Source organism: Saccostrea echinata, unplaced genomic scaffold (genome assembly GCF_033153115.1).
Source record: "Saccostrea echinata isolate AGI-Se365-2 ecotype Australia unplaced genomic scaffold, CSIRO_AGI_Sech_v1 ptg000028l, whole genome shotgun sequence".
In the NCBI taxonomy this organism is placed as follows: domain Eukaryota; kingdom Metazoa; phylum Mollusca; class Bivalvia; order Ostreida; family Ostreidae; genus Saccostrea; species Saccostrea echinata.
This window is the reverse complement of record NW_026889777.1, coordinates 1,241,335-1,254,978: the sequence shown is the minus strand read 5'-3', so window position 1 is coordinate 1,254,978 and position 13,644 is coordinate 1,241,335. Positions and strand designations below refer to the sequence as shown.

Sequence of the window (13,644 nt, the reverse complement as noted above, 5' to 3'; positions counted from 1 at the left end):
GACAATCGTCAACTTTCTATATTACCCCTTCTCTGATGAAAGATTTTTTCAATTTTCTTTTTATCTTAAATAATAAATTAAAGGGTATTATCTTAAAATAAATATTATATTTATATTCCATTTTTAGAAAAATTATGCAATCGGAGATTAAATTTTTTTCATGAAACCCTTTTTTTTTCCTTCATGAAGTGTCATTTTTGAGACACATAAAGTGACCGCCTTAGGGAAAGAAGATTGCATGATTTTTTTTGTATTGTATGTAACTCGACTAATGTGTCTTCGGTTAGACCCATCAATAATGAATATAACAAGTCATGCATTGTTTCTTATTCTAAACGTCGGAGTGGCCACTGCTTTATAACCAGCGTTCACCTCCGGAGGATCATCAGTGTTGCATTGGACGTCTCACTAGCAGGTGTTGTAGGAACAAGACAAGGAGTTATTTTATATCCGTGTCTATTTACACTAAACAGGTTTGTGTTAATTTTCAACCTTAGTTAATCCATGGATTACTTCTGAAATGGAAATTTGTTACACTTTTTTTTTAATTATTACTGTACCAATGTCAAACAGGAAATTATTTTAAGTGTTATATATTTTAAATTTATCTGGAATATTTCTCTTCAGAATCAAATTTTATTTTGTCGGATTCTTATACTTAAGCACATTTTCATCTGTTTTCATTGTTTTGTAGTCTTTTTTTAATCTTCATTTATTTTTTTTAAGTTTAGCAGATATTAGCAGACTATTAGATTTGTCAAAATTCTATATCAATTGACGTCTATAGTTTTTGTTGTGGTCAGATATTAAACCTGAAACTCGTTTAAGTTTTATTATGTTTATTTCTAGAAATGAATCAATTTCATAAAATACCTTATTTTATTACATTCATTTGAAGTTTAGTTCTTAAAAGTTTATGTTCTACATATACTCTTACTTTTACTTTCACATTTAGTTCGTTCACTTAATTGAAACTAGAGATAGCTAAACAAAATTGATTAATTTACGTTCGATCCATACGCATCTTAAGTTGCATTTTTGAAAAAAAAAAAAAAAGAAAGAAAAAAGAAAAACATTTTATATGAGTAAAGGAAAATAACGAAAAACCCTTCATAACTAATATAACTATATCCACCTCGGCTAGGTGATACTCGAAGTAAATATTAATCAACTTAATTATATGCCGGAACGTGTCGACTAACTCTTCATTTATTATATGCTGGCCTTTTATCTTGTTGACAATGTATTTATTAATGCATTAATTTTCCCCATTAGTTTTCTTTTGTGAAGTACAAGCATATTAATCGCAAAGCGTCTTCTCTCTTTACTTTGTTTTTAGAGATATTTGTCATTAAGGACATCTTGGACATATTAAAAATTATGTTTTTAGGCTTGTATAACACGCTTTATTAATGCAGGTTTCAGTTCATTGTTTGCACTAGTTTTTATTCGTTTTGCTCGATAAATCGTCCGTTTTGGACTTCAGAAGAATTGCTCTATATTTTCTGATTTGTGTACTCTTTATTTCAGAAGTCATAATGAAGTCCTGTTTGGCTATCGCATTTGTTGTCTCTTTGGCTGTTATGCAGGTTACATCACAAGGTAGGTTTGCTGTTTTTAATCTGGTGAATGCATTATCAATTTCTAAATGCTTGCATGAATACATGACGAAAGAAATATGAGTAGACTATTTTTTTTAATTTTCCGTCCTTCCTTGTAAAAACCTTTTTACTTATGTTCTTTCGTCATTTTAGAAAGAAAATAATCGGTGAAGGGGATTTCCCTATCTAACATACTTTACACACACTGTGCTATATGCATTGTTTTTAAGAAGCTAAATGAATGCGAAAATGAATTTTTAATACAATGCTTGATAAACATAACTCCAGCTTTGCGTGGGCGCAGCGATTGTGAAGTTTTCTTCACTTTGTTCTATGGGTTTTAGCTTACCGCAAAGGTATAATATTTTCCCTACCTGCCTTGCAGTTATATCGCAATGCTTTAATTGGGGATTTATTTCAGCTTCTTGCTTAAATTACGCAGATAAATACGTAATATGTCGTAACGGCCAACCGAATGAGTAAAACAATCAAATTAACCCCTGAAGGAAAATATCATTTGATGGCTGTCCGGAACCTTTGTTTATTGTGAACAATGTTAGCTTCTTCGGGTCATAAAACGTCAACCGAGTCCGGCTCTGAGTGTCAGTTAATGTTTTTGACTGTCCTCGTCAATCTTGGACCATGGCGAGATCTTCTAGGGCCGGGATTTATGGCCCCCATACAGCGCACTGATGGCATAAAACCATAGTTAATCAATCTCATGTCACTTTGAGTGATAGTCGAATCATTTTGGTCCTTCCTTTTTATATATTTTTTTTTCTTATTTTTAGGTCATCATTTTTTTTCTTTGTGATAATTTTTTGGAGACACCGAATAAATTACTTTTTTTTTAAAACAAATTCCAAAGGATTCAAAATGTCTTTCTACAAAATCAAATGCAAATCAATATGTAATATTCAATGCAAAGAAATTTATTTAATTTCATGGAAACGTGCTCTTTTTGACGGATGAAGACTTTCGTTTTTATCGGAGTCGTTGGCTGCTGAATTCAGTTGCTTTGCTGAAAGAATGTATGAGCTTTTTTAAGTATACCACCGCTTTGCTGCCTTATTTTTATATGCAAAAGGCTAGGCATTCTGCTATAATAAAAATCATTTAAAACAATTCATAATATTTTGGAAAAGAAATACAATTTTTAATTTTTTGCAATTAATAGAATTATTCAATTTAAAGTAATTGTTTTAAAGTAAAAAAAAAATTAAAACGAAAAAATTATATTGGAATAATAAACTTACGTCATGTTGGCAGGTTTTAATGATATGGGACGACTGATAGCTATGGACAAAATGGGACTGGATATTCCCGATACCCTTTTTAGTTACCACATGTTAAGGGGCTTTGGGTTTCCCAGTCAGTTGTCTAGTGCAAGCGTTCCAATGACGTCGGTCGGACTTCCAAACACTCAGAGAACTTTGAATATGCTACGAGGGAGGAATGTTAATTTGGGACCAACAACACCTAGCCCCGTTTCTAGTCGCGCTGCTCAAGTTGATTTGTCTTCTTTTCTTTCGAATCTCTCTTCAAATAGGAACACAAATACAGATACCAGTTTTCAACACAGAATTAATCCGCTGATTATGGCACACATGTTGGAGAATTTCATTTGAACGAGACCGCCGTGTAATTTTTTTCGTGAATATATTTTTATCCTATTTATTAATAATCAATTATTATTCCCTAAGCACCTTTTAACCATTTTTGTAAAAAAAACTAAATTTTTCTCATTAATCAATAATCAGACCTAAATGCATGTATCTATACCTGTAACGGCACAAAAATATGGCAATAATTTAGAAACAGCATGAAATTCTAATTTTTTTAAACAAATAAAAACGATATACTCCATTATATGAATTCAATTCTTAAAGAGAAACGGACCTTTTAAGCATGCGCGTCTGATATGCAGTTTCCTGTTTATTAGGTACACGAGCGGTCTCAAGGCGCAGAGCCGAACAGACAATTTCCTCCAAGCGAGCATCTATAAATAGACCATTGTCTAATGTACCATTCTGGGCCCTCCAAAACGAAAATATGATGGAGTACTTTATGTTCCAACAAATGTTTCGTGGGTCTCCATTTGGCAACCAGCAGCAACAGCCGAATTTTAACTTTGCAAATTTTTATTTGATGGACATGTTTATGTGAACTTTGCATTATGGCCATTGATTTGACATTTTTCCTCTATACCTAACAAACATTTTCTTTTTGTTTTATTATACTTTGACTATACTTAATTAAAGGTGAAGTTCTGATTGAGTTTGATTTTTGGTGTGGGCTTTTATCCCATATGTCGATTGTTTTAAAATATGGATTAAGGTTTAAAACTTTATGGAATAACCTTGGGATATGCTAGTAACGATTTCTCCTTACATTATTTCTTTCGAAATCGACAAACTTGTTCATTGCTTTTAATTTTCCCCAAAAATTTCAAGAAAAAGAAAAGACCTTTCAAAAAAGTTTATCTGTTTTTAAAAACGATCCTTACAGGTGCTCAGAATGAAAATGCCGCGCAAGCGCAGAAGCCTTCTTCCCAGGATCCCATGGGTCAACTTTTTCCGTTGATGGCGCTTGGAGGCATGAATGACAAATTTCTCTCCAGTTATTTCATGCTTAATATGCTTGGCGGACAGAACAATGTGATGCGCGGTGGTCTTAACGGAATAAACCCACTCTTTTTGGGTCCGATGTTTGGCATGGAAATGGGATTGTTCTGAATGCGCTTAAGACTGTTTATATCTGTTCTTTTGAATTCATTCTCTGTCATTGTTCTCATCATCAATGTCATCAGCATCATCATTCGTGCCATCATCATACAAACATTTTATTTATTATTTTGTGTGTTCTGTGACGTTTTAGCTTGTGTTATTCCGCTTATATTTTAAGAAATAAATGTTGTTAACATATATCATAAATCGCTTTTCTTTTCATTTTACATTTGTTTGGTTTTTCAGTGCTTTGCATGCCTTGTACTTTTATAATAGTTCAATATTTCGATGCATATTACTGCATGATGGTTAGCGATCTTCTTTCTTTTGAATTTTTTAAAGCATAGTTTCATCATTCATTCTCAGCTTTATTTTTCATCATAAAACCGATAAATTTTATCATCGTTAAATGTTTAATTATTTTTTTTTTAAGTTTTCACAAGTACTATAACATGATTCTCATAAACCCCCTGCACGCCATTGCTTAGCTTTTGCACTCAGCACTTTTGTTATTCGCCTGTAATTTACAGCTGCATCTGGAACCAAACCTGCTGACGCATCATCAGCCACAGCTGCCGCCCAGAGTGCCAGAAACAGGATGCTCCTACAAAGACTGAGCCGTGCCAGATCCGGATCCGGTGCAGGCGGACTCTTTGGTGGCATGAACGGCATTCTGCCATTCATGATGCTCAGCGGTGCCGGTGGCGACTCCATGAGAAACCTTATGATGTTGAAAATGTTCACTGGTGCTGGTGCAGGTGGCGCTGGTGGTGCTGCCCAAGGAGGCATGATGGGAAATATGCTCCCTCTTATGATTCTGTCAGAGGGCGGTCTTTCCTTCTAAGGAAATAATTTCCATTTTATAAAAATGCATAACTCAACTTTTACAGGACTTCTTCCGGTAAAGGAAAGAAATGTGTTTTGAGCTTGGACTCAAGATAGATGTACATAATTCTGTGTAAAACATTTGTGTGTGCTTGGTTTAGTCCAAATCATGTTCATCCAGCTTCTTGGGAAATGCAAAAACGTTCCATTTCATCCTCATAATTACAATCATCAACCCAAACTGTTAACCGTTCAATCTATTTATTGATCAACATATGGCGCAGGGTGTTTAACTGGAGTGAAATTGTGCTTTATCATAATACCATTAAATGCTGCGTTTCTGAATAAAATCGTTATTATAATATACTCCTGTCTTCCGTTATTCATTTCTTCACTTGTTCTAACAGGGCATCTTTCCTCAAAGAAAAATACTAAATGTCACAAAGATGCAAATGATTGTTTTCTTAACTTCTTTGGGTTTACCTTAATATTGAACGAAAACTAATACCATTGAATACCACAAAGAGTTGTGACTGCCATTTAATTTAAACATGAATGGCAATTTGAAATGAAAGTCTATTTTAAAAAGATATTTTAAATGAAGAACTGGTGTGTTTGTAGAAATTGGAAAGACACAATTAACAAGTTCCGTAGATTTTAGTTGTAGAAAACTTAGATACAAAAAAAATTAACAAGTACTGGAAAAGATGAATAGATACCTACTTACTAACTTGTCGAAGATTAATTCAATGCTGCACAGACAAGATGTTTGTTTCACCACAGAGCACACCGGATGTTGCGCAGTGAACTAAAAATCATCTTATTACTTCTAAACAAGCTGACATGATACACTGTTTATGTTGTTCATTTTAAAAAAAAAATCAATTTGAAAAAAAATCTCTTTCATGAATGCTTCAAGATTTAAGCCTTAAATATTTTCAACATTTCAGTTTTGAATCAAATTTTAATTGTTTCATTTTGATTGCTGCTGATTTTAAGTACTCATAATAAATTGTGGCTAAAATATGAGGAAAAAAATCTGAAGGATTTCTTTACAAATATTTTCTGCATTCGTGTATCTATATTACATTCAAATTCTTTCAAATGACAAGTACACTTATGTAAAACAACGTTTATTATGAAATTTGAAATTATCACAAATTAAAGAGCAAGAAGAAATGAAATCTAACATATTCTTTTCTTCTATTCTTACTTCTTCTAACATATTCTGTTTGAAACATTTTTCATTTAATCTAACATCAATTCCATTGGTTGTTCTAGAATTAATTTTTAAATGATTTTAAAAGAATAAAAATGCAATCACAATGTTTATAATATTCTATTCTTAAGATAAATAAAATCAAAATTATATTTTTAAAAAATTCTTATTTTTCAAATACGTTATAATTTTATCTATGCTATTGAAATATACGGGGTAAAACGTTTGTAAACACGATAAAAGTAATATATGAGAAAATAACTTTGAAATTTGTACATCATATTTATCTTTAAAAGAAACACCTGGCATATATCCTAATATTATTATAAGACAAAGAAAGAAAGAAAAGAATTTATGATGATAAATAAAGCATACACAGTTTTGGACACGTCTTTGAATTGTGAAAGGCAAATTACAACATAAGATACATGCCAAAATAAAGATCAGAATTGGTCATGGATATTCTACAATAAAACACGGCTTTTGTGATTATTTACTTCTCAGGAGCAGGTACCGCAGCACAGAATGCTAGAAAGAGACTCATGCTTTCACAACTCAGTCGACGAAGCGGATCATCCGGCGGACTCTTCGGTGGCGGACTCTCCGGCGTTCTCCCCATGATGATGCTTTCCGGCGGTGGCGGTGACGGTCTTGGAAAAATGTTAATGTTGAGTGCTCTAACTAAAGGATCCGGAATGGGCGGACAAGGCGGCATGCAGCAACTCCTTCCCTTAATGTTCCTAACAGAATCTGGAATTATGTAATCTATTTCCTGTTTTAAATTTCCTGTTTTGGTCGAGCGTCCGGTACCGGCTGTAATTGGTAGATGAGCGTGCGTAACATCTTGGATCCTTGATGCGTGTACATAGTTGTATAAATTATGTGTGTGCTTGGACTATACATATAAACCAAAAACACTTCTGAGAATTGTAGAAAAAATGATTATATCGTATACTCTTAATTAACTGATATGTAGCTTTTTTTTAAAATCATGAAAATAGGTGGTTGCTCAAAGAGTCGAGCATTGATGATAAACACTACGATATTATTTGTCTTCCATATTTTTTTTTAAACAAACATGTTTATATGAGAAGGTAATTTATAGCTTAATTTGTTCAAACAAAGGATTATTTTACGTAACATCTAAAACTAGATCATATATTTTGATTGAATCCAATTGACCGTTACTATATAAAATTGTTATTTCTTCCCCAATTGTTGTGTTGTTATGTTTTTTTAATCGTGGCTAAGTCCGGGCTTAATCGTCTAGACCTAAATGATATGGTACTTGATGTTTTTTAAAGGGAAAAAAGATAGAAAAGAAAACTAAAATACGAAACAAACACAATCTTTTAGATTTTATTAATTGAATATAATTTAATTTTGTTTGTATTCTAGCCTCTGATTGGTTAATATCCAAAAAGGAACACACATCTTTTTAGAAAAAATTGAAAATTTTAAGTCGGATAATTTGGAAAAATTGGCGAAGACTATTTTGCTGTTCAAAAAAAGTTTTTGACAATTCACTGACTTTGGGCCAGTTTTTTTTTTTTTTTTTTTTTTTTTTTTTTTTTTTTTTTTTTTTTTTTTTTTTTTTTTTGTGACAATTGTGTTATACTCGCATAATTTGGCCAAGAATTAGAGTCATTCCTAAAATAATTTTAAACACAAATATAATTTTTCTTCATTTTTGCTTGTTGCAATGCTATGGGGTAAAAGAAAAATATTATTGTGATATGCATATTTATTTACATTTATTTACATCACTAGTGATGTGCTGGGATCGAGATTCTGAGAGATCTGAGAGAAAAATATAACTAAAGACCCATGGCCACAACGCTCACCTGACTCGCCTTAGCCCTACTGTTCTGAGGATTTTGAAATAATTTTTCTCTATTTATTCTTATGAAAATTTATGATCCAACACTAGAGTTCATTCTTAGCCTTAAGAGATTTTAAATTAAATGAACTTGAATCCGCACAACGTGGAGATGATTCAATATTAATACGACTAAAATGATTTTGTAGTTCTAGAGAAAAAAAAATAACTTTTTTTTATTTTATTATACATATCTTTTGTAAAATTCGTAAAATACCTGACTTTTGCCCCTGCTCTACCCCCCCCCCCCCCCCTCCAGTGTCCATAACTTGGCAAAACAAAATAAATCCACTCATCTTCGGAATATTTCCTTATCAAATTGATTTAGTGTGGCCCTGCTATCATTTTTATATGTATGCATTTTCCTTTTTGTTTAAATGTTTGTTTGAATTTACATGAACCAATAAGATACCTAATGTGACCCCATAAAACCTTCGGAGATCATGATTTGAAAAATTTGATTTGAATATATAATACCTGAGGAGATTTGCATATTGATAAGATAAATCGTTGCCTTGTCTTTCTTGAGAGGATGGATTCATCACATCGTGAAGATACTTGCATCTATGACCCTGCTGTTTTAAAGAAAAAAGATTTTAAAACATTTTTCCAATATATTTCCATGTAAAACTTTGATCCCCTATTTTGGTCCCATCAACCCAAATTAAAAACATTTTCTTTTTGTGCACAACCTTACAATGCTTATACATTTTGATATCATGATCTAGCTGTTCTTGTGATTTTCGGAACAATTTTTCCAATTAAAACTTTGATCCCCTAATGTGGGGGTCTTGACAGATACATATTTCGCGCTTTTTGTAGTTTTTGATTCCGGTCTATGTAATAACTTGCACATACATGGCGCAGTACACAACTTTAAATATTTTTACTTTTAAATGCATATTTGATATTGTTGATCACATTCCTCAAAGAGAGTAATTCTTCTGCTTAAACAATGGTTTATCATGTCACCAAATCCAAAAGGATTGCAATGATTCTTAGTAGAAGTAAATGCTTGTATGTTTGCACCAAAACATCTTAATCGGATGGAAATTTCAATTATAAATTTCAAAAATACATCAGAATATTTGTTTTGAAGCAAAAAGAACCTCTTCATTCATTGATGGTCACTTGCTGTCACGAAATAGTGTCAATGTTTAGATAAACTATGAATCATTTAAATCCCCTTCATGCAACAGATTCCTCTTCTATGATGTTCTCATCTGTTGTGACCTAGATAATTGTGCATAAAATCATTATTGAATAAAATAGGCTTGTCCTATTGTTATCATCGGATCGAAGCAACAAGATATGAAAAATTAATTTTATACATAAAAACAGTTTTGTCCAGATGAAATTAACATACAAACATTACAAGCTAAAAAGCTTGTGCAGAAACAAAAAGGTACAAAATGAAGTGTCTAGTAAATTAAATAATTTAAGGTAAAACTTTCAATGTAAAAAGAGAAATACAGTAATTTTGATTATAAAAAAGGGAAAAAATTCTAATGCAACAAAATATGATTTATTTCAATATTTTTTTTCACAATATGCTTCACCACTGCTCTCATGGTTTTGCTTTTGCTTTTTCTGGGAAAAAAATATAAACATGACTTTACTTTAAAAACGAAATATTAAGAAGACAAGCTTGATTCTTGTGTATACACAGATAGGAGTGTTCATTATATTGTAATCGAAATAAAACAAAATAAAAATGGATACAATAATATATGTTAGATGCCTCCTCAAATAAAAGCTTCTTTTTCGTCTTAAGCATTTTCAAAATTGCATTCTCCTCTAAATCAGTGATATTTTTAAGCAATATAAAAATTATTATTTTGCTATTGATTTAAATTTTGATTCAAAAGTGTTTATTACCATTTTAAAATACTGATATATTTCTTCCTCAATTAAAAAAAAATTACGAAGAGTCAGATAATGTACAGTAAAACTCGTTTAGTACGAACACGGATATGGCGAATTTACAGATATAGCGAAGTTTTTCGGAATCCCCGGAAAAAAAATATAACAGTTCCCTGTAAAATTATAAAACGAAAATTTATTACGAACTCGTATATAGCAAATTTTCGGATACAGCAAACTGATTTTGTATCCTCTAGAGGTTAAAAAACCCCGACATTTTCATCTTTTATAACGAATTTTCAAAGATGTCAATTTTTAAGATATTGAACTGACAATATTTTAGTAAGCATTTACATTTGAAATTCATTTCATACGAAAACTTTTGAACTTCAAGGTAACCTTTGTATTTGATACCTCCCATAATACATTTAGTTGTCATACTTGATGAAAAAATTCTATATTCCAAATCGCTATGTATATTTTATCGAATTCGTTATACGGATATAATGAATTACGGATATAGCGAAGTAAATTCGACGGTCCCCAGGACTTCGCTATAACCGATTTTTTCTGTATATATTGCACTCTCCGTATTAAATACATACTGTTTATAACATATCCTAGGTTAACAAAAACTGAATAGACATTAATTTTCTAAATACTTGTGGTTTACTTGAGCCAAGTCACGGAAATATGTGATCAGGGTGTATGTTTTTCTTGTACTTATACAGGGTGTTTCATAATATATGTTACATTTTTAAATCTAAATATTTTTCTCACCTATCATTTTTTTTAAACATAAATCATATATCATTTGAAACACCAAATCCTGTATTTTTCTTCTATATGATAAAGTCAAGGAAATTGTGGTATTTAATGTTTAATTGTGAATCAACGCCAATATCATACATGTAATTTGAATATTTTTTCTTCAAAATGGACATATATAATTCATCCTCATTTTGCTGAATTGTACCATGTCTACAGCTTTTTTTGTTTTTCAAGACAAATCGCAAACATTCATTTAGGAGTTGATGAAGAAAAATATTCCAAAAAATGGAAGCTTTCTTAAATGTAATCAGAAGGCTAGTAACAAAGTTTAAGAAGAGGGACTTGCAGTATGGGAGAAATTACACGATAGGTTAAAAAAAGGACGAGACTCTACAGAGTTTTCCAAACTCGTCCTGAAAGTGTCAGAAAGATGTTTTTCAGAAATTGATGCTGGCAATATCAGTATTTACAGAGTACATAGAAATTTGAAATATAAAGTTAAGTTGTCAACGTAAAAATTCCCAATTATGCAACACCCCAAGGAAAGAGCTTGACCCCTGCATTAACCAGATCTCAATATTTAGGCCTCTTTCTTTGGAGATTCGTTGAGAACAGGGTCTAAAATCCTAAACCATAGATACTGAATGAGCTCGGAAAAAACCTAAAACTTCAGATGAGGAATGTTTCAGCTAAAATATGGGACACTATTATTAAAAAAATCAAGACGCTTGCAGTTGACATAGGAGGAGTTCATTTTGATCACGTTATTTAAGTTTTGACGTTGTAAAATTCAATGTAACAAAAATGACGCAATTTAGAAATTTCGCTAATTTTCCTTTAAGTTTGAGATTTTGGCCAGTGTTTAATATTTTAGTTAGTAATTGTACACAATGAATTTAATGGACGACATGCATCAAATTGCTGAAAACATTTGTCTGTATCTTGTTTTTGTGTGTGTCGAATTTTAGATTCAAAATATAGCATATATTATGAAACACCTTGTACAATAGGACAGGTAGTTACCTAGGAATTACTTTTTAATTTTGATTATTTCTGATATTTTTCGATTCTGTATGCCAATTGCTTGAAATCTGATCAACCTAAAAATCAATAAAACCACATTATCACAAATTTCACCGATAGTGGGGTGCTTACACCTCTGTTCATACCTGTGATGTTTCCAGAGATCCTTGTTTGTTCTGTTCTCAATGTGTAATGTTAAGTTGGACTTCTAAAAAGTGTTCCTTATCGTCAATTTTCAGTGCATTGAATTTTTTAATCCAATATCATAAAACACTGTGACATCAATTTCAGTAATCCATTTGGTACAAACTTTATATTACTAAGTTCTGATAGCGTAGTTCTGATAGCGTAGGAAATTTTTCTCCAAATTTGAACCCTGGAAATATATCTATTGTCAAGTTAACTAACGATTCCAGTTTTGCTATTTCGTCGTCTGGATATGATTTGAAAGAATTGTTGTTGATATGTAGAATTCTGAGATGAGTAAGGTTATTGAAAGCATTTGCTTTAATTCTTTGTATTTTATCATTGTTCATTATAATAAGATTTCTACTTCAGAAGAAATGTTAACAAATGTATTCTGCCGTATTTGTCTCAAGTTATTCTGCCGTATCTGTCTCAAGTTATTGTAGGATATATTGACTGCGGTGATATTTCTTCTATGGGGAAAATGAAATTGGAGGTATATAGTCCAGGTTCTGATTTGTACAATTCCAAAGAAACCCATTTTGTGTCAAACCATACAGAAATGGTGTTAACTTGCAGACAATACTTTTACCTTTTACTGCAAGCACCTACAACATAAAACTGAAATTTCAATGAATTATATTTTTAACAAATATTTCTATAAATGTTTGCACAGGTCCTGTTGAGATAAGTTACATTTTTGAAGAATTGCCTTTTCATTGTTAATAATATGTGTATTAAGAAAAATCCAAAGAAGACTTTAAGTAAAAAAAAAATGTTTATAATGCATAAAATGGTTACTGCAGTGTGGAATAACGTTTCTAATTTTTGGATAGGATATTAAATGTCTTCTATTTAATGCTCTAAACATATATATATATATATATATATATATATATATATATATATATATATATATATATATATATATATATATATATATATATATCTGAATATCTAAATAAATATTATCAATGCCCCTATATACCGGGTATATATATATATATATATATATATATATATATATATATATATATATATATATACCCGGTATATAGGGGCATTGATAATATTTATTTAGATATTCAGATGGGGAGCAGAGGTAACCCTTTCCTGTGGACTGTGTAAATGCACAGATAAATTAAAACTATACCTAAATGATAAATCAAGCATTTTTTTTAAATCAATTTATACATATACATATTAAAGCTGCTTTACCATCAACTTATATACCACTGTTAACTTTGTTTTCAAACTTATGATTTTTATGCCCCCGTATCGAAGATTCAGGGGTATGTAGTTTTTGCCCTGTTCGTCCGTCTGTCTGTCTAGCTGTCTGTTTGTTTGTCCGCAAAAACTTTAATCTTGCCTATAACTTTTGATTGGTTGGAGCTATGGCTTTCATATTTCATATGTGTATTCCTTGTGACAAGACCTTTCTTTGGGTATCACCATATTTGACCTTTTGACCTTGAACTTGGAGTTTGTTCCAGTTTTGCAAAATTTATCTAACATTAACCTTGGCCATAACTTTTGAACGGTTAGAGCTAG

General features: G+C 31.3%; 1 protein-coding gene across 1 annotated transcript; it reads left to right on the top strand.

Moving 5' to 3' along the window:
- Window positions 1–396: 396 nt before the first annotated feature.
- LOC133193848 (uncharacterized) lies at window positions 397–5,190 on the top strand. Its single transcript, XM_061329770.1, has 4 exons — window positions 397–473; window positions 1,531–1,602; window positions 2,871–3,218; window positions 4,858–5,190. Exons 2-4 carry the CDS (start codon window positions 1,539–1,541, stop codon window positions 5,169–5,171), a joined length of 726 nt encoding a protein of 241 aa, XP_061185754.1. The 5' UTR covers window positions 397–473; window positions 1,531–1,538; the 3' UTR covers window positions 5,172–5,190.
- Window positions 5,191–13,644: the final 8,454 nt, after the last annotated feature.

Excerpts from the sequence above, each read along its gene's own strand:
- LOC133193848 (XM_061329770.1), top strand. The coding sequence starts at position 1,539 with ATGAAGTCCTGTTTGGCTATCGCATTTGTTGTCTCTTTGGCTGTTATG. Across the intron at positions 1,603-2,870 it reads TATGCAGGTTACATCACAAG|GTTTTAATGATATGGGACGA; the intron begins GTAGGTTTGCTG and ends TCATGTTGGCAG. Across the intron at positions 3,219-4,857 it reads TATGGCACACATGTTGGAGA|CTGCATCTGGAACCAAACCT; the intron begins ATTTCATTTGAA and ends TGTAATTTACAG.